The 21844-nt window shown below is 29.3% G+C and overlaps 2 protein-coding genes across 2 annotated transcripts in view; both read right to left on the bottom strand.

Moving 5' to 3' along the window:
- LOC145242752 (protocadherin Fat 4-like) overlaps nt 1-21844 on the bottom strand; it is a 161068-nt gene that overhangs the window by 55088 nt on the left and 84136 nt on the right. Inside the window, exon 11 of the mRNA XM_080105893.1 lies at nt 79-1884. Coding sequence (XP_079962019.1) covers nt 79-1884 — 1806 coding nt within the window. The remainder of the gene's footprint in view (nt 1-78; nt 1885-21844) is intronic.
- LOC145242935 (protocadherin beta-4-like) lies at nt 10181-16374 on the bottom strand. The gene is made up of 3 exons (XM_080106044.1): nt 13822-16374; nt 13014-13137; nt 10181-10372 (listed from the first exon to the last, which is right to left on the bottom strand). The coding sequence occupies exons 1-3, from the start codon at nt 16249-16251 to the stop codon at nt 10221-10223; spliced, it is 2706 nt and encodes a 901-aa protein (XP_079962170.1). The 5' UTR covers nt 16252-16374; the 3' UTR covers nt 10181-10220.

The raw sequence follows: 21844 nt of genomic DNA, 5'->3' as shown, positions 1-21844 counted from the left end.
ACTGGTTGATTGTGAACATCTGTTTGTCATTGCCTCTGATTATTTGATATTTTAGAAATGCATTCTCTTGACTATCACTGTCGGCTGCCTTTATTTGTGTGATGTTCTTGTTTCTGGCATCAGGGTAATATGTGACATGTAGATTGTAAGGTTTAACACTGGGAAATGTAAAATATGGAGCATTATCATTTTTATCAGTGACCTCAACAATCACATTGACTGTGTTATTGAGAGATGGTGTTCCATTGTCTTTCACAAACACCTTGAAGTGATAAGTATGTTGAAACTCATGATCAAGAGACATAATTGCTGATAGTAATCCATTTGTGGTTATTTTGAAAGGTAAGAAGTGTTTGTTGTTATTGGTGATGAGAGAATATGTGAGTTTTCCTCCATCTCCCAAGTCTGGATCAGTGGCATTGATGTAGCCAAGAGTAATTCTTGAGTTTTGATTCTCATCAATGAAGAATTTAAATGTGTCTTTTGTAAATTGTGGCCTTACATCATTGATGTCCATCACTTGAATGGAGAATTTGCTGTTACTATGAAGAGGAGGAGAGCCTTTATCTTGACAACTGATCACAACATCATGGTGCTCTTCTTTCTCTCTGTCAAGAGGATTTTTCAAAGTCACTTCATATTTCTTTGTACCTAAATTCTGAAGCTGAAATTTATCATGATGAAGATGACAACTGACATCTCCATTTTGTCCTTCATCATTGTCTATTACTTTCACATAAGCAATAAAACTGCTAATTTTAGCATTTTCTATAAGTTGAACTGTATTTTCATTTAACGAAGATGGAAGATTTATATCAATAATAGGTTCATTGTTCCCATGACTGAGTACATTTACATAAACTATTGCAGTTGAACTTAATGGAGGAATACCTCCATCTTTTGCTTTTATATACAATTTTTGTATCTTTCCTTCTTTTGAATTCAACCTTTTATGTAAGAAAATCTGCCCTGTTGTTTCCATTAATTGAAAAACATCTTTTGCCAACTTGGATGTTTTGTGACTCCAATGATATGAAACTCTTCCATTTTGCCCTGCATCCAAATCAGTTGCTGATATAACAACAATTGGTGTGACTTTACTCTCTTCATTCTTGATGGAAATATTGTATATTTTCTCAGCAAATATTGGAAAATTGTCATTAATGTCTTTGACTGCAATATGAACATTTAGTATACTTTGTTTAGAAGGAGTTCCAGCATCTTTAGCCACAACTTGTACAACATAAGAATCTTTTGCTTCTCTGTCTAAAGTTTTTTCTAATTTTATTCCTAGTTGTGATGTTCCTTCAACTCCTGGAGCCACAAATAATGAAAATGGTTCATTTTTCATTTTTTTAAGTTCATATGTAATTTTTGAATTTAAAAGTCCAACATCTTTATCAAAAGCATTAGGAATTGTTTTAGTCATTCCTTTTCCATCTCCTTCATCAAATTCAATATTTATTTGTTTTTCTGGAAACTCAGGTTTGTGGTCATTGATATCTTTTATAATGACTTTGATTTCTAAAATCCTCATTGAAGAGGTTCCTTTACGAATAGCAACATCAATGAGTTGAAAGCATTGTTCATTGTGCATACACATTGCTTCTGCATCCAATGTGATTGTTGCATAGAGTTTTCCTGTTTTCTTGGACACTCTGAAATATTGAGAACTATCAATTTTTCCTTGTAGTTGACTGAATGTGATGAGTTTCTTGTCTTGGTAGGACATTTTCTCCATTATCTTAGAATCTGCAGAAATGTCTCCAATATAGGTATCTGGACCTTTTCCTTCATCTATAGTGTAAATAAATTCTGCACTCCAACAACTAGGTAATATGCAGAGGTATAGAAATAACAACTCAATCATGGCTGATGCATAACCTGGAAAGAAGAAGTAAATATTAATTTTCATGACTTAATTACTCATAAAGTCATATACTTATAACTGTATGATATGTTATCTTTACACAGTTAAAATCTTGCCTTTCCTCTTATCTGTTCATCATTTATTTTAAGTTATTAATAATTAAATTCTTAATAGAACAAATTTTTTCATATTTCCAAATGCATGCATTTTATTATTTGGTGTTAATTGTCATTTGATTTGTTTTAACATTTAAATTTCACTAATAGTCAATAAATTGATGCTGAGTTCACCAAGTCTATTGTGTTTGATCTATTATTTAACAAAATCGACATAACAGAATCAGAATAGTGTCCAAAATTTGTAATACAATAGGCTAAACATAATTGATAGGATTTTTTTCTCAAATTGTGTCATAACATCATCAATTATGCTCTCTACAAAATATTGTAGTTAAAGATCATGAGTGTATATTAACAAAAATAAAATCTTTTAAATCTTAGTAAAAATTAAAACGTTTTTCTATACTAAAATTTTCTTTGATTATACATATTTCAATAATGTTGGTATGAAAATGCTCAGAATAGATAAAAATTATGTTATCTATTTGAGAATGTCAAACTATTTAGAAGTGTTGATGATTATAGTGGCCAAAGAAGTGCTACATTGACACAGCAGACATTATTTGACTTTACCTACATATCTACTACAAACACTATGTTCTACCATTGTCCCCATCCCCAATAAAAACTAGGTATGTTGAGCACTATGATCTTTGGAAATACAAAGAGGTGTTAATGCAAATATGTGTTTTCTGTGTAAACTAATGCAAATTCAACCTGCATTCTTCTTATATATAGTTTCTTTTTTAATGCATTATTTTAACTTGAAAACTAGTAAGATTTTATACTTTTTTAATAAAATCTTGTAACATATGTATGTGTGCATTGATATCATCATGTCCATTTTACATGCTGACATGTGTTGGGGGACTTTTAGAAATTGACTTCCACACTTATCTTTGATTAAAGAAATGAAATCTTTTTATTTATTTGCCATATAGAGCTTGAATATAATTTAATTTCAAAGGTATACATTATAAAAGATATAAAATTAGTCCTGTAAAAATAATTCATTACTATCTTTAAAAAAAAAAGGGGCACGGTCCTAAAACTGCAGTGCACCTCCCGAGTGTGGTGGGGGGTCACCTCAAACACACAAAAGGGAATAAATCCGAGAAAGTAGAATCTCCACTCCCGTTGCACCTACTCTCCTGCCAGATCTGGAATCTCCCCAGCACCGAAAAATGAAGCTTGTTTTGTAGTTTCCAGCTTCACGCGCACACAAGATTTTGCGAGAACTCACATAATAAAATGCTGGCCACCATCTTTGTTTTTCTTTTTCTTGGCCTTAACTCACTCGCTCCACACCCACGGTAAGACTTCTGTTTTTCTTAGCTTCTGACCACAGTCAACAGCAATTATTATTAACAAATGTTAACTTTTTATATCAAATATTGTGATTATTTAGTATTTAATAAACGAAGATTACTACTAAAACAATGCTAGTCAGTTTAATGGAAGCTGATAAAGCAGTTGGTTTAATTAAGAAAATTGAACATTTTAAATATTATATTGTATCTCAGCTATAATACTGACTTATAACAATTAGACATCATGAGAAAATTGATCACTTTAGTATTTTTTATTATGGAGTTACTTATGAAGTATATATCTTATTCATTGACTGAACATTTATGTAGAACTAGTGAGGAGGCTGGGAGGGGCACCCGGCTTGCCTGGTTGTAAAATATGCTTAAATATATTTTAATTCATGTAGATTTCATATTTATTATTACAAAGCCAATTCTCTATTGAATATTATATATATATATATAATATTTAGTAATGTGATTGATAATTTAAAATTTAAAAATCAAAAAATATATCTAAATTACAACGAGCACTTTTTCTTTCCTGTATTTTAATTAAACTAGTAATTTCACTATTACATTAAAATACACTCTGCTCTTTAGACTATTGTTCTAATCTCCTTTAAATATATATATATATCTATATATATATATATATATATATATAGTAATTTATAAAATATATATAGTAATTTATAAAATATATATAGTGATTAAGCTACACTGAATATTCGGCGTTTCATCCACTTTAGGATTCGTCAGGAGCTTAATCGCCATATATCTATATATATAAAAATGTAACTTTTGGTTCGTTCGCAATTAATTGTCTAAAAAACCACTGGACGGATAGCTTCCACGTTTTGGTATAATATGTTTACTATATCCATGTGTGTTTTTATATATTTCTTTTTAATTATAACATTATACTTAATTTTTCTATGATAAATAGGTGGATTTCTTTGTACCGATAGGCGATTTTTTTTATTTAGGGACAATTATTTATTACCGCTTCCTGTCACGTGACCAGTGTTTCTAATTTAGCGGTTTTCCTGTTAGATCTGGAGATTTCGTTTACAATCTAGCGGGAAATTCTAGAAAATCTGGAGATATTTCGCACCCACACACCCGCAAGTGCTTGAAAATACTTTAAAACATAAAATAAATTCATTCATGTAAGTAAAAAAAAAGTAGCATTTATTGCCTTTGGTAACAATTATTTATTGATTATTTGTTTTATTTTTCACCTTTTTTTCGGCTAACCATTATTAAATCTCGCTATAAAATCGATTTTTCCAAGTACATTTTAGGTGGGGGGTGGGCATTCCAACCTTCGAAGTTTAGTTTAAAATATGAAATTTAAAAGTATTTAGTCGAAAATTGTAAAAAGCAAGAAACAACAGCAAAAAAAAAAAATTATATCAATACAGTAGAATTTAATTATCTACCAACCTAAATACTTTTAACATGCTAAACCAAAGTTTTTTTGTTTTTTTATTTTTCTAATTTCAAAATATGTTGCACCATTATTGTGATGTTTAATTTGCAGTATATTTCAATTTAACTTTTATTATAAAAAGTTTGAGTTTATGATTTGTTTCCTGCAAAAAAAAAAAAAATACCCTGTCTGAAAAAACAGGTATAACTAGCTGATAAAATACGGGAGCTAACCGCGTCAATATAATTCCAGAAACATATAGTGAGAAAACACGGAACATTTTATATATTGAATATACTATATTTATAAATTTTTTATGGTAGGAAGTGAAAATAGGGAGTTTTTTTTTTGGTGGGGGGGAATTAGTGATTTTTGAAAATTTCAGATGAAAGTTAAAAATCTAGCGATTTTCTGGACATTTCTTTCTCCTGATCTCGCGGGTTTTTTTAAATCTCAGTTGCCAACACTGCATCACTAAAAAAACACTACAGGCTTAATGTAAACAGAATGTGTTTACAATATCGGTAAATTTTCAAGGAGTTTAATCACATGATTATTGATAAATTTACCACACGTGGTCGCTTTCCTATTAAATATTCATCGAAAAATGAATGCCGACGCTCAAAGTGTATAAACATTTTGACCCCTCCCTTTACTTAAAAATTCACCAAAAATCAGGAAATTAACTAATTTTAATGAAAATTGCAGTATTTTTCAAATAATGATCGCAGAATATAATGAACTAATTATTTTTACTTAACTCTTAGTGAAAATGTTTTATTTTGTTTAAACAAAAAATACCTTTACTAAAGTTATGGTTTTCAGTAGTAAATAAAAAACGCAAGAATTTATTTTTGCTTTTTTTATATAAATAAAGCATCGTAATTTGTAACAATAAAACATAATTTTTACAGTAACATTACGAAAAAAGCCCCTAAAGTCTGTATTAATGAATTCGATATAACTCGAAGAAAAATGAATTCTCGCATACTATTCAGGAAATTAAAGATTCAATTAGATTCCTATTTCAGTCACCTAAATTATTTAGGGTGAAATGAGTTTAGGAATTTATAGCCAAACCTAAATATTTTTGTTTTTTTTTTTGCTTAAAAAAATAGCATTAATACAGTAAGTAGGTAAAATTTGCATAGAATGCTCTGCTTTACGGTTGTTGTAAAAATGGAACGGAAATTTGAATTTCGTTCCCTTTTAAATTTGGTACATTTTTACATTATGTCCAACTCATCGTTCACATTCAACACATCAACTGTTATAGCTTTTCGGGTATTCTGGCAAGGTTAGGGGTGTCTATTCCGAAAGCCGTTCTTAACATGGGTAGATTGGTAGGTGTGTCAGAAATTTCGTGAAAAATAGTGAATAATTCCACTCCGTTTTTCCAAGCTTATAACTCCTCGAAAAATGTAACTCAAGCCCTAATTTTTTTCAATTAAGGGAGAAAGGATCAAGGTTTCATTAAAAAAAAAAAGCAAAAACAAACAAACAACGTGTTTTTAAAAAAAAAAAAAAATGTTTTAAACTTGGGACTTTACAGGTAAATTTCTAAAAAACACTACTTTTTTTGTTTTAAATTTGAATATATTATTTATTGACCTTTTCTCTTCAATTTGTGATATATAACACTTTGGTGAGTAAATTATTTACTTTTTAATAGACATTTCAAAATGGGAGGCGTGAATTATTTGACCTCCTGTCTTTCCAAGCTTATAACTTCTCGAAAAATGTAATTCAAGCCCTAATTTTTTTTCAATTAAAGGAGCAAGGACCTAGGTTTCATAAAAAAACAAAAACAAAAAAAACAAACAAACAACGTGGTTTAAAAAAAAAACAGGTTTTAAACTTCGAACTTTACAGGTAAATTTCTAAAAAACACTACTTTTTTTGTTTTAAATTTGAATATATTACTTATTGACCTTTTCTCTTCAATTTGTGATATATAAAACTTTGGTGAGTAAATTAATTATTTACTTTTTAATAGACACTTGAAAATGGGGGGGGGGGCGTGAATTAAAAAAAAAACGTTTGTCTAAAATATCATATTCGGTTTATTGGAAAGGGCATAAAATTTCACATTGACCCTAAAAATATCGTAAAAATAAAATCAATAGAAAAATTTTGATAAATTTTTAAAGTTTAAAAATTGAAAAATATTGAATTCGTAAAATTCATTAGTTTTTTTAAAAATAAAAAAAATATTTCTATTACTTTTAAAACAACTTTATTAGTATATTTTGGACGTATAATCCATGAAGAAAATAAACAACCCACTTTTAAAAGAGAAATTACGAGATTTTTATATTTTATTCGCAGTTTCATGATTAGGGTGTCAAAAATTCTGATACATCTACTAGATAGGAGTGTTTATTCGTTGTAAACGTACCCTACAACCTATAAATGTCGACATTTCCAATGTGAATGGTAAGCTGGACTTATGTAAAAAATAACAAAAAGATATACCAAACTGACTTTTTCGTTTAAAAATGGAATTATTTCCCTTTCGTTATTAACTTTCTTTTTTTTTTTAATTAATATTTTGTGTTTTATATACATAAAGTACAATTGTTGAATGTTACTGTTTTGATTATATTCGTTTGAGGGGGGGCACAATTAAAAAATTAAGAAGGATTAAAACGAAGCGAAATTTATGTTTCCGTTCCATTTTTACAACAACCGTAAAACAGCGCATACTCAGCAAGTTTTATCGTAATTTATAAGCATTATGTTGAAACACTAAATCAACATTTTATTTTTTTTTTTTTTGCATAATTAATGATGGAAGTATTTTTCTGTTTATTTTCTGAACATCTGTTAAAAAAAAAAAATAATTTGTACATTTTCTTGAAAAAAAGAATCAATTTTTTCTCTACTTTCACATAACTATTTACAGTGTTCATCTGTTCTTTTTATAATAAAAATTCCATTTTCAAAGAGAAACGTTTACTGACAAATTTCTTTAAAAAAAAAAAAGAGTGCAAGTTTTCCTGAAAAAACAACTTTCACCTAACAATTTATGGTAAAAAATTAATCTTTTTTTTGGGGAAAAAATAACAACTTTTATTGATTAAAAAAATTGCAAAAAATAATAAAAGTAAATAAACGAACAAAATGCAATTTTTCTTGAGGAATGTGTTCATTTTAACAAACTGAACCACAGCAACGCGTGGCCGGGTACAGCTAGTATTTTATAAATTACTAACTAGCTCTACCTACATTATTGAGCACTTTTAAAGTAAATACTTAAAGTCTACGCATAAATCTATACTTTCGTATATTAATTTTATGTGAGTAAATGAAGTAGTAATATATACATATATATATATATATATATATATATATATTACTGATTTGAAAAGTTTTTAAAATAAATGACTTGAGTGAAATCAGGTAGAATCGAAACAGTTCCCAACTGTTTGAGCTATCAACAGATAGATAGATTTAAAATTACACCACTGTAAGCTATGAATGAATTTGCCCATGCACAAAAGTAATAGAAATATGTTAGCAAGTTGAAATGAACATTTTGCATTTCTGCTTGCCAACATACTTCTGTGCATGTTATTCATCCATCCAAAAAAAGATTTTACTCATTATAAACCATCCTTGGTGTATGATTACTATTTCCTGTTAATTTTAGTGTAATGTGATTAGTAGTTTAAGAGTTTATTGGTTTTTCACACAGACACACACATACAGCTACTGTTTTATCTATATAGATAATCATATTACTCTTATAAAATAATGAATTAACATTTTATAAATGAATACTTATAAATTGATACATTTTTATAATATCCTTATTACTTAACAGAATTAATTTGAAAAGAAATGCTAAAATTTTTATATTTTTTATTCATTTTAGTGATTTTAGAACAAATACTATTTATCATTGGAAAGAATAATGAAACTATTACAATGTATATTTGCTAAATATTATGGAAACTATATATTTAATATTATGTTGACATTTGTATGTTTTAAAAATTGAAATCGTTATGAGAAAGGAAACATTATCTAATTTAGTGTTGTGTATCAATATTAATGCATAAGTATTAGAATGTACACACAAGTAATTCTATTATTTTAATCTATTCATTATCTTATTTTAATTCCGATTATAGTTTGAAAATATGAGTATGTTTTATGGTGAAAATATACTCAGTAGAATTTAAACTATACTATAAAATAAATAAGTTAAAAAACAAAAAATATTTCTCAATAATATACGCATGCATTATTTAGAAAATATATGTGTTATAAGTTAAGTGCCATTGCATAAAGTAAAAGGAATGCACATTTATGCCATGGCATCTTACTGGGAAAAATTGAAAAAATATCTTTTTATACTAAATAGACATTTCTTGTAAGAAAATATTAAATACAGTGTATTTTTGGAAAACCTGTCAGATTATAAACATTTTTAACAAATATAATTTCTCCTTAATAAAAACCACTAAAATGTTTACTGTTGAGAATTATAGATATTTAATTCAGATTTTAATGATGGCCGTTTATGGCCGTTAAAAATCTTACAAAGAAAAACATGATTTTCCTTACCTTTGATATCGTTTTCCATTTGTTGTTGAATATAAGTTGTTTAATACAGTGATAGTTCTTATGATTTTATGTTCAGTTTGATTGGTAACACTTTAACATGAATATGTGTTTATTATAAGTGTGAGAAGGTAGTTGTCCTAAAAAGTATGGTCTGTGTGTAATGGCTGCATGCACCAGAGGAAGGAGAAAGATGATGTTGTTTATAAGAATGTAAAATATGCCAACCCACATTCTTAGGTTTATTCTTATGCATAAAATAAAATTTAGTTTATTTTTATTTTTTTATAAAAATTTTAATGTTTCAGATATAAATTTATAATGGAAAATTGAATTTGTTTAATTTATTTATAAAATTTCTTAATTGTTTCCTTTACTCCCATGATGCAATGCATTATTCATTCTTTAGGATTTACATTTTTCTCTCTATCCATCCTCAGAACCTTTAAATGTCAAATACACTTTCTTTGTAATAGAAAAATAAAAATCCCTAGTCTTTTGTATTGTATTCTATTCAACATTTACATTTCAAATGAAGTAATCATTCAAGTTTCTAAGTTTAATGAGAAAGAGATGAATGATTTGTTTTTCTTTTATTAAATTACAAAGGAAAAAATACAATTCTAAAATTATTCTTGGTAAAATTATGACCAATTTCAGAAATGCATTTCCAATTACATATTTTGCTTCTAAGTGTGTTTTATCCATATTAGAATTAAATATATCATTATTTCTAAATAAATGTGAAAAAGTCGTTTTATATATAATATAATCTGTTTTAATATGCCAAGTAAACTAAGGAGTATCATTTTTCCACCAGTGAATAGTTATCGTTGTAAGTATATATGTATAAATGAAAGTTTTGATATGAGAAAACTTTTTTGTATAACTGCTATATTTTAATTTTGGAATAATGTTTAGTTTTTGTTAGGTACTGGTGGCAAGGGTCTTGTATTTGCAGCCTGTTCATTATTCATTTCTATAAGGTTCCTTGATTGTGGATAAGGAGCAGAAATATCACTTTTATTAACATGTCCTAATTGAACTGATGATTTTCTGGAGGATCGATCTGAAAAACAAATGTATTCACACATATATATATATATATATATATATATATATATATATATATATATATATATATATATATATATATATATATATATATATATATATATATATCAATTTGTATTAAATTATCTAGAAGAACTGACATTTTGTAAGAAAAATATGTGACTCTTTAATATATATTTATGCTAAAAGTAATACAGGAATTACTGAGTATATCTGACATTAATTCTCAAATAATATTTTAGACTTTTAAAATATAAAAATGCAATTATACAAGTTAACTATAGTAATTTTTACATTCTGTATATATATCAATGTATATGTGAATATATTTAAAAAATCACAAAATAATATTCAATTTAAATTTAAAATTTTAATATTTATGAAAATATAATTTTATAATCATGAAATACATTAATGGGTGGATATCCAAGTTCATAGATTAATGTATGGATATTGTCGAATTTTGATAAGAAAGGTCTCACTGTCTAAGTTTTTGTTGCATAATCTCCAAATACAGGATTGGTGTTAGAAAATCTAGAATAAACAAATTTAATTTATTTAAGTGGATAATTAGTTTGGAAATAGAATAGACAGATGCATAGCTGTTGCATGAGTTAAATATATATTGTATGTCACCTGGTTGTCTTAAAAGAAAACAGAATGTCAGTTAGTAAAATTAAGATATCAATACAAAAAAAACTTATTCATTTTTATAAGAAATCTAGCAAGAGTCACAACACTGCCCGGGACTGAATGATGATCAACAAATGTTTCAGTTTCCCATATTCTTATTGTCATCGAAATCTGTGAAATCACCCATTTTTCCATTAAATTGATTGCTTGCCAGGGATCCATCATGATGCATTCGGAGGAAGCTTCACATGTCTCCCCACAGGGACTTAGTCCACAGTACATTGTAATCTACATTGCATTGTAAAGAACCTACTGTTGATTTTATAAAATTATTTTTATATATAATGGCTTGAATTAAAGTTTAATATGCAAAAGCCAAGTATTATGTTTCAGTTGTGCTCTAAACGGAAACATTAATTTCGTATGCACTCCTGTCATATCCAAGAACCTACTGTTGATTTTATATGTCGGTCCTTTCTGCTTGTGTAGTAATAAAACTTCTCAAATGTACTTGTAATGTTAGGCTGTATGACATGTTAACTTTGATCAAAATCCCCTGTTCCTTTTTTCATCTGACTATTTAGATTATCGATACTTATGGAAGACACTCTGATGCAAAACCTATCTAAGAACTTTGCGAGGTACATAAAGTACATTTGTGTAAAATTCCATAAAAATCGACCCAGCCGTTTTGAAATCCATAGGAAATGATCTCTCTGTCTCTCTTTCTCTCACACACACAAAGTTCCCTTTATATGATAGTAGAGATGCTGCTGGATTCTAACATGAATTTGAAATCTTTTTCTTTTATTTAGAAAAGAGGATTTTCTGATTGGTTGTTGTTGTTGTTACAATGTACTTGAACCTCAGGATCATGGAATATTATTTTAAAAATCTCATACAGATAATATAAATGGCAACATTTGACAGACTTACCAGCTTTTAGACTATAACTATGAGTAGATTAGTAAACAATTATAAAAAAAATGTAAAAAGACAGGTTCTAACCAACTATATTTTTTAGAACCAATTATCACACCTGCTTCTTATAAACTTGTAAAATAAACAAAATATTGCGTGATTTTTTTCAGTCTGTTTTTGCTAATTTGTTGAAATGTGTCCCTCCTTTATATTAAACAAAGAGACTGTGCTAAAAAAATTGCACATCTCACAGACTATCATGACTTTGGAAATTTGAATGCATATAGGAAAAATATTACTTTTCAATCTATAAGATAATAACCACTGAATGAGTCGCATTGGTATACAAAAAAAAATGATATGTTAAAAAAAGTGTACATTTTTGTGATGTAAAATATTACACTTATCATAATCACTCATATTCACTTATTAGTACATATTTTAAACATTTGCAGTATTTTATATTAGTGATCATTTTTACTTTTAAAATCGATCATCATTACTATCTCCAAGATATTTTAAATCATTGATTGTATTGTTTTTTTGTTATGATTTTTCAGTTTCTCCATTAAGCATATTTCTTCATATGCTCGTAAAACTTGTAAAAAAATGTAGTCATGTTTTTTTATGTAAATCAAATCTGAAAATATGTTCAAAATTAGTTGCATTGTACAAATTCTTGTGACATTTAGAATAATTATTTGATGCAATCAATACAATTTTCTTATTTATTTTATGGTCAATATTATTTTTCCGCAAAAGACTATTTAATAATTTCTTTGAATGTAAACCTCAGAGTGACTGGACATTATTTTCTAGCTTTCTCTCATTAAAAAAAACAAAACATCACTTTGGTAAAAAAGAAAAGAAAATGTTTATTTTAATTAGTCCTGTACACAGTTACTATTTTATGGTAATTCTTAAAACTTTCGTTTTCATTGTAAAATGATCATTTTAAGTTACAGATATAGTTATTCACCTTAATTTTATTATATTATTATTCATTCTTTTATTATTCCACAAAATATTTTTCATTTATTTTTATTTGTTAAATTATACAAAAAAATTCCTTTATATACTACCTGATGTTCCTTGGTGATTAACAGCAGTCTCTTCCCTCCAACTCAAATCAGCTTCTGATTGTGAAGCTCCTGCAGATCTCCAGGTGAAATAATCAGGTGGAATTGATACATTTTGTGTATACATCTATGATAAAAATAATACAAAAAACATTTTGTATGTATCTAATTGTATTATAATGAATACAAATTCTACATTATCAGATAAGGGGGAAAAAAAAACAACAACAAAAATTTTTTATTGTAAATCATTTTGATAAGGAAATACTGTAAGAAAAATTCAATTACACATAAAATGTTATTTCTATGACTACATGCTTACTTTTTTTATCAAAATGTAAGAGATAAAGTATTCAGTTTTTTGATTTATAAATAAAATTATCAGGTCCTAAAATGTGAATAAGGATAAATGTCTTGATATGAATAATGACATTGCCAAACTCACTTCAAATGCAATCAGCTCTATTGCCCATAGTAAAGATAGGAAAGATATAAGACACTATGGCCTTCCTGCTATGAGTAATAATGCAAAAGTGTGTTTTCTATGAATTGTTTATATCAAATCATCCACATTGTGTATTGTGTTTAGGCATGATAAGACCAAAATAAAAGATATGTAAGAAAATATGCAAATCAAACTATAAATTATTGGCCATTTGCATCAAGTTAAAAAAGATAAGGTTAGAATTTAAAAATAAGAAAAACATAACTTAGGTAAATAAGTAAAAGATAATGAGTTCTGTGCTATTTATTTAAACATAGAAATAAAAAATGATAGACAATAAATACAAGCAATCTTGTATCAACTTACTTGTGATGGGACATTACTTGGTGGTATTGGTTTGTATGGAAGCACATCAGCAGAAGTCAATTGTCTTTTTGATGTTGTCATAAGAGTATTTGTAGATGGTGCTTGATTTATTGGTAATGGCTGAGCAGGATGAGGCCAAGTGTTTCCTGGGTAAGAAGGTGCAATGAGTTGTCTCTGTTCACCAACATATCTATTGGAAGGATCAAGTGCTTGGGCATAGGCCACATTTGACTGACCATTACATCGAATGATGCAGATTGATAATGAAGCTGTAATGAAGACAGCTATTGTGACTGCTATGATTGTAATAATAATGACAAGATTAAGATGCACCTTCTCTTCAGTGTGAAGCTGAACAACATTTAACATTTCTGATGTGTTGTTGCTGATAGTGAGTGTTAAAAAGAGAGTAGTTGTTGCTGATAGAACTGGCCTACCACTATCCTTGACAAGAATGTCAAGCTGATAGGAGCCAGCATTTTGTTGGCTGAGTTGTCTATTGAAAGCTAAGAAACCAGTGTACTGGTTGATGGTGAACATCTGTTTGTCATTGCCTCTGATTATTTGATATTTTAGAAATGCATTCTCTTGACTATCACTGTCGGCTGCCTTTATCTGTGTGATGTTCTTGTGTCTGGCATCAGGGTAATATGTGACATGTAGATTGTAAGGTTTAACACTGGGAAATGTAAAATATGGAGCATTATCATTTTTATCAGTGACCTCAACAATCACATTGACTGTGTTATTGAGAGATGGTGTTCCATTGTCTTTCACAAACACCTTGAAGTGATAAGTATGTTGAAACTCATGATCAAGAGACATAATTGCTGATAGTAATCCATTTGTGGTTATTTTGAAAGGTAAGAAGTGTTTGTTGTTATTGGTGATGAGAGAATATGTGAGTTTTCCTCCATCTCCCAAGTCTGGATCAGTGGCATTGATGTAGCCAAGAGTAATTCTTGAGTTTTGATTCTCATCAATGAAGAATTTAAATGTGTCTTTTGTAAATTGTGGCCTTACATCATTGATGTCCATCACTTGAATGGAGAATTTGCTGTTACTATGAAGAGGAGGAGAGCCTTTATCTTGACAACTGATCACAACATCATGGTGCTCTTCTTTCTCTCTGTCAAGAGGATTTTTCAGTGTCACTTCATATTTCTTTGTACCTAAATTCTGAAGCTGAAATTTATCATGATGAAGATGACAAGTGACATCTCCATTTTGTGCTTCATCATTGTCTATTATTTTCACATAAGCAATAAAACTGCTTATTTTAGCATTTTCTATAAGTTGAACTATATTTTCATTTAACGAAGATGGAAGATTTATATCAATAATTGGTGGATTGTTCTCATGACTGAGTACATTTACATAAACTATTGCAATTGAACTTAATGGAGGAATACCTTCATCTTTTGCTTTTATATACAATTTTTGTATCTTTCCTTCTTCTGAATTCAACCTTTTATGTAAGAAAATCTGCCCTGTTGTTTCTATTAACTGAAAAACATCTTTTGCCAACTTGGATGTTTTGTGACTCCAATGATATGAAACTTTTCCATTTTGCCCTGCATCCAAATCAGTTGCTGATATAATAACAATTGGTGTGACTTTACTCTCTTCATTCTTGATAGAAATATTGTATGTCTTCTCAGCAAATATTGGAAAATTGTCATTAATGTCTTTGACTGCAATATGAACATTTAGTATACTTTGTTTAGAAGGAGTTCCAGCATCTTTAGCCACAACTTGTACAACATAAGAATCTTTTGTTTCTCTGTCTAAAGTTTTTTCTAATTTTATTCCTAGTTGTGATGTTCCTTCAATTCCTGGAGCTACAAATAATGAAAATGGTTCATTTTTCATTTTTTTAAGTTCATATGTAATTTTTGAATTTAAAAGTCCAACATCTTTATCAAAAGCATTAGGAATTGTTTTAGTCATTCCTTTTCGATCTCCTTCATTAAATTCAATATTTATTTGTTTTTTTGAAAATTCAGGTTTGTGATCATTGATATCTTTTATAATGACTTTGATTTCTAAAATCCTCATTGAAGAGGTTCCTTTACGAATAGCAACATCAATGAGTTGAAAGCATTGTTCATTGTGCATACACATTGCTTCTGCATCCAATGTGATTGTTGCATAGAGTTTTCCTGTTTTCTTGGACACTCTGAAATATTGAGAACTATCAACTTTTCCTTGTAGTTGACTGAATGTGATGAGTTTCTTGTCTTGGTAGGACATGTTCTCCATTATCTTAGAATCTGCAGAAATATCTCCAATATAAGTACCAGGTGTTTTTCCTTCTTCCACCGTGTATGTAAGGTCTACACCAAAACAAATGGGCATTGTGCATAAAAGAATATATGAAAGTCCAAACATGGTATGATGTATAGGCTGGAAGAAATAGATATATATCATTTTATTTATAGTATTTACATATTGATGTTATCAAATCAAAGTAAATGATACATATAATCCCATTAAAATGCAGAATATTATCTATGTATTTAAATCATAATTTTTTCTTAGATTTTTATATACCATCGATCATACAATTGTATTATGAAGATAAGATGATTTTTTTTTTCATTACTGTTAAAATCACATTTTTATTAGATATTTATTTTCAAACAATTGGTTTTGCCAGCTTGTTATTGTTTTTAGGGTGTCTCTTAACAAACGAAAATTTGGTGTCAAGAGAGAGAGAGAGAGAGAGAGAGGGTGGGGAAAAGAAAGTAAGTGAAGGGAAAAGCAGTCAAACTTTTATGCATCAGTGTATATTTCTTTTGACTAAATTCATTTAAATGAGTTTGTTAAAATAGTCAGTGTGACAACCTTTCTTAAAAATTTATAAGCATATTTTTAAAATGATTTTCATAAGTTATCTTTTGTTTTTTTACAATTATTTACTTAACTAATTACTTATTATTAATATCGCCAAAACTATGGCATCTATCTAGGGGTAAACAATAAAATTAGAAGTGAATAACACCAAACTTAATTTATTATATACTGTTTAAAAATAGTTATGCTAATTATACAGATATATGAATCTTCATATGTCTTTCGTCTGTACTATATTTTTTTTTTTTTTTTTTTTTTTTTTATTACATTTTCACCCCAAACAAGGCAAATTGCCACTTTGGTGTAGGGGGCTACTATCAGGGGCAACAACTACTGGGGTACTATGTAGGGATTTGAGCAGCAAGGTGTCGGTTCACGTTACACTTGTCAGTACTGTTGGGGAAGCAGGGACCTGGAATGGAATTCCAGAGTCTAGCGGTTCTGGGGAAGAAACTATTGGAGTAAAAAGATCTTTTACATCTAGGGATCTCTACAGTGTGGGGGTGGGATTTAGCAGCCTGTCGGGTTTGTCGAGGGTGCTCACGTCGTGGGGGCACAAGTGATTGCAGTTCTTCAGAGCATTCACCACTAAAATACTTGTAGAAAAGGCAGAGGGATGCAACATTTCGTCGATGGGACAGAGGCTGAAGCTTAGATGCCAGTTCAGGGCCTATCAGGTTTGCGACTCTCTTTTGAACCTTGTCAAGGAGCGAGAGACTAGTAGCAGATGCACCAGCCCAGATGTGGCAGCAATACTCCATACATGGGCGAATGGTGGCCTTATAGAGGTACAGGATATTTTCGGGTGTTAGTAGTTTTCTAGCACGGTAGAGAGAGCCCACCTTTCTTGCAGCGGCCCAGGCAATGCCTTCAATGTAATTGTTCCAACTCATGTTTCCTGTGAACGTTAGGCCAAGGAGTTTGAAAGATGGACTCTCAGATAAAGAGTCATTGGCCATTGCTATAGGTGGTAGAGAGGGTTTCTTGTAATTATTGAATCAAACTAGTTTAGTCTTGGCAGCATTGAACGCGACCAACCACTTTTGTCCCCATTCCACTACAGATTGGAGGTCTTCCTCTAGTGTTTCTGCCATTTCTTTAGAAATGTGTTCATTCGTCTTCCTGTCGTGCCTGCCATAGAGTGTAGTGTCATCAGCATATATACCCATTTCAGAGGCAATGTTGTCGGGGAGGTCATTTATGAATATCAGGAACAATAGAGGTCCAAGGATAGAACCCTGGGGCACCCCCGCATTTATATCATATTGTTTAGATGTACGACCGTCGAGGACAACCTGGATTTTTCTCTTATCTAAGAAGGATTTAATTATGTTAAGTATTCTACCAGTGATACCGTATGATCTGATTTTACTGAGGAGACCCTCATGCCATACCCTGTCAAAAGCCTTAGATATATCTAGAGCTACCGCTCTGCCCTCCCCCGCTTTGTCCAGTGAATGGTATATGTGTTCAGAGATCACAGTTAGGATGTCTGCTGTGGAACGGGCTTGTCTAAATCCATATTGTTTGTCAGTCAGTAGTTTAGCATCTGTAAGATGATGGACTAGAGCATGGTTAATTATGGTCTCAAATATTTTAGCAAAAAGTGGGAGGAGGCTAATGGGGCGATAATTTGATGGGTCTGTCCTTTCGCCAGAATTCTTGAATACTGGTACAACAGAAGCAGTTTTCCAACAGCCCGGAAAGCAAGCTTCATTAAGGCATTTGTTGTACAGTATTTCCAAGTATTGTCTTGTATTATTGATTTTACTAACAGTAACCTATTTTGATGTAATATAAGCATGATAAATAAAAAAAAAACCTTTAGATTTATTTATTTACATTAATTAATCTTTTGAGAATTAGCATTTATAGTTTTTTTTTTTTTTTTTTTTTACAAAGGCATCACCACATTATCAAGGCCCAGAGGCCACTCAAGGATAAGGGTTAAAGAGTGTACAGTAGAAATTGGTCAATATAGTAATCATTAGTAATGAAAATTTGGTAAATTTAATAACTTATATGGAACGGCTCATCAAGAACTTATTTACTTTAGACTTGAACACAACCATATTGTAGTCAGCCGGAAAGCAGGAAAACGGAAGACAATTCCACAGGCGTGCACTTCTCAGAAAGAAGCTTTGTTCATGGAATCTACATTTTGATTTAGGCACAGATAAAGAGTCGGGAAAATTACTGACTGGTTTTAGCTAGACGGGTGTTTATCGTGAAAGATTAGCGAGCTTTGTTCATGGAATCTACGTTTAGGTTTAGGCACAGATAAAGAGTGGGGGAAATTATTGATAGTGTTTACAGCTAGACGAGTGTTTCTTGTGAAAGTTTGGCGAGGGGGGACCATAGATTGAAGCTCAGTTGAACACTTTCCATGAAAATAACGATACAACAGAGACAAACTCGCAACATCTCTTCTGTGAGATAGAGGTTGCAAGGAGGAGAAAAGGACATCTCCTACGAGGCTACGAAATCTATTTTGAACTCTATCAAGGCAGGACAAGTCCTTTCTAGCAGCTCCTGCCCAGATGTGGCAACAGTATTCCATCCTTGGATGTACCTGGCTCTTATATAGGTAGAGAATAGCATCAGCAGTGAGATATCTACTGGATCGATAGAAAGATCCCACCATTTTTCCAGCGGCCTTGGCAACAGATTTGATATACGTGTGTTCCATTTAAGATCAGGAGTAATGGTCAAGCCAAGAAGCTTGTCAAAACTTGAGGCCTCCTGAAGACGAGAGCCATTCATTTCAATTGATGACAAATGTGAATTAGAATGTTGATGATGTAAAGAGAGAAGCTTGGTTTTAGATGCATTAAAAGTAACCAGCCACTCCTTTCCCCATTGTACTACGTGCTCAAGATCAGAGGAGAGAGAATTGGAGAGAACTTGGTCGTTTACTGTCTTAGATGTGGTACCATAAATGGTAGTGTCGTCAGCATAAATGTCTACAAATGATGTAATTTACTATTAAAAGATTAAACGTAACTATTTCCACAACTACTGCTTGTGTTTTTATCTGTCAACTATGACATTACAAACTAAAAAAGCCAAATCTGCTAGAAAATATATTTAAAAAATGCATTAATCGGATTTTTGTACTCTATTTATAAAATTATATAGAAAAAATTATGTTAGACATAGAGGGGTTATAGAATAGGATCACAATGTAATAAATGGAAATATGTCTTGCATTGTGATAAGCTTCTATAACCCCTTTATTATATACATATTATGCATGTTTCAAGCAAAGTACATTATCTTATTTACTTTGGATATTTGTTAAAATAAGTCAATATTAAAATGATTGCCTCTTTTTATAATATTTCAATATATGGAATAAAATGTCACCTTTGATTAGAATTATGTTCATGATTTATAAATTCAAACTTTTTTTTATTGCTCATCAACTTTAATAATTTGCCTTGATGTTTATTTTATATGTTTATATTATTATTTTTTTTTACTTTATATTAATACTGTACCTTAGCATCTCTTTGGATGCATTTTGTTTCAATTGCTAAGACTACATTAATGGTGTTATACATTGATTACTTTTGAAATAATATTTTTACAAAGAATATGTGCATCATATAATGTGAATTCATATATTATGCAAAATTGCTACATAAGCCATAACAAATTAAAATTAAGAAATACAAAAGTATAGTCATATATAATGTCTTTAAATAAGAAAATCTCAAAAGTTAATACATTGTTAAATAAGATTCTTAATATTTTTTAATTTTTATTACACATAAACAAAAGAGATACATAGAAACGAATTATAACCATACTTTTAAATATATAACAGAATTTATTTGCACTCATAAGTAATACCCAAAAATATGCTCACTTACACACACACACACACACACACACACACATATATATATATTAACTTAGTCTTGTTAAAATGATTTATTTAACAACAATTAGCTGCTCAATGCATTTATGTAATATCATTACTTCAGCATATCATTTAACTTAAATTTACAAATGTTAGCCTCATATCAATCATTATGTTTGACTAAGTTTTACTAAACAAGATCAAGTGATGAAACAGACTTGATAAAGGAGATTATGTAGTATTGTATAAATGAAAATTCAAAATACTGCGTTTTAACATAACATGAACCTCAACCAATGACAAAGATTATTTATGAAGCAACTGTCTTATTTGCAATTCCGTTTTTTGAATGAGTTACTTCCCTTGAATTTGATCACATCAAATCTGCTACATTCGATGAATATATATATATGAATAATAACAGCAATATAAAATAAAAGTAAAATATGATCTTATATAATAAATTGTTTATTTTTTTCTGTCCACATAACTTATTTTTCTGTGATTTTGTTTTATTATTAATGATATTTGAAAACTTACTAGTTTTCATTTTTCAGTGTCAAATAAATTTTATTTATATTCCAGTTGAAAGAGTAAAGGAAACAATTTTGTATACAATTACTATTGTAAATTGTTGCTGTCTTTAAAATTCATGTTGCTGTTTGCATACTTTAACAATGAAATTTACATTTAAAATAAATTATTTACTTATGCATGACAAATTGTTATGATTGCAACATTACAATAATATTAAAATAATAAAATTTTTAAATTAAAATTTTTATTTTGCAAATTTAAAATATTGTGAAATTAACTCAAACTGTTATCAAATTGTTTTATATTTCAGAAGGTAGAATTATTAATTAACTTTTAATTCAAGAATAGTTTGAAAAGGGTAATAACTACTTTTATTAAAAATCTGCAAAAATCATTTGCTTTGTTATATAAAAGAATAAAATAGGCTATAAAAATTTACTTGCAATGAAGTATTTGCTTAAAGGAATATATTTATAAAAATGAAAAAAAGAACCAACATTGATTTATGTCAGAACTAGAAGTATATCTGTTCATACTATGTTAATTCCATGATTTATTTGCAGAATTTATTTTTTTATATTTTGATAAATAATTTTTGACAAATAATTTTGTGGTTAAGAATGGTCGAATTTATAAATATTAGTTACTTTACACGCTAATGTTTCAAACTAGTTAGTGTTTACAGATGGTGGTGGTAGTAGTGGTGATGAGGATTAAATCTTTTAAAATGTGAGGTCATCAGCTCTTAAAAAGAATATCAAAGAA

The sequence above is a fragment of the Euprymna scolopes genome, chromosome 21 (genome assembly GCF_053919585.1).
Source record: "Euprymna scolopes isolate OS-2025 chromosome 21, ASM5391958v1, whole genome shotgun sequence".
Taxonomy (NCBI): Eukaryota; Metazoa; Mollusca; class Cephalopoda; order Sepiida; family Sepiolidae; genus Euprymna; species Euprymna scolopes.
This window is presented reverse-complemented; position numbering and strand designations above follow the sequence as displayed.

Bases quoted from the DNA above. Each gene is read 5' to 3' on its own strand.
- LOC145242935 (XM_080106044.1), bottom strand. From the start codon at position 16,251: ATGATATATATCTATTTCTTCCAGCCTATACATCATACCATGTTTGGA. The intron at 13,138-13,821 runs GTAAGTTGATAC...TTTTTATCATAG, and splicing joins CAAGTAATGTCCCATCACAA to ATGTATACACAAAATGTATC. The intron at 10,373-13,013 runs GTAGTATATAAA...TTTGTTTTTCAG, and splicing joins TAATCACCAAGGAACATCAG to ATCGATCCTCCAGAAAATCA.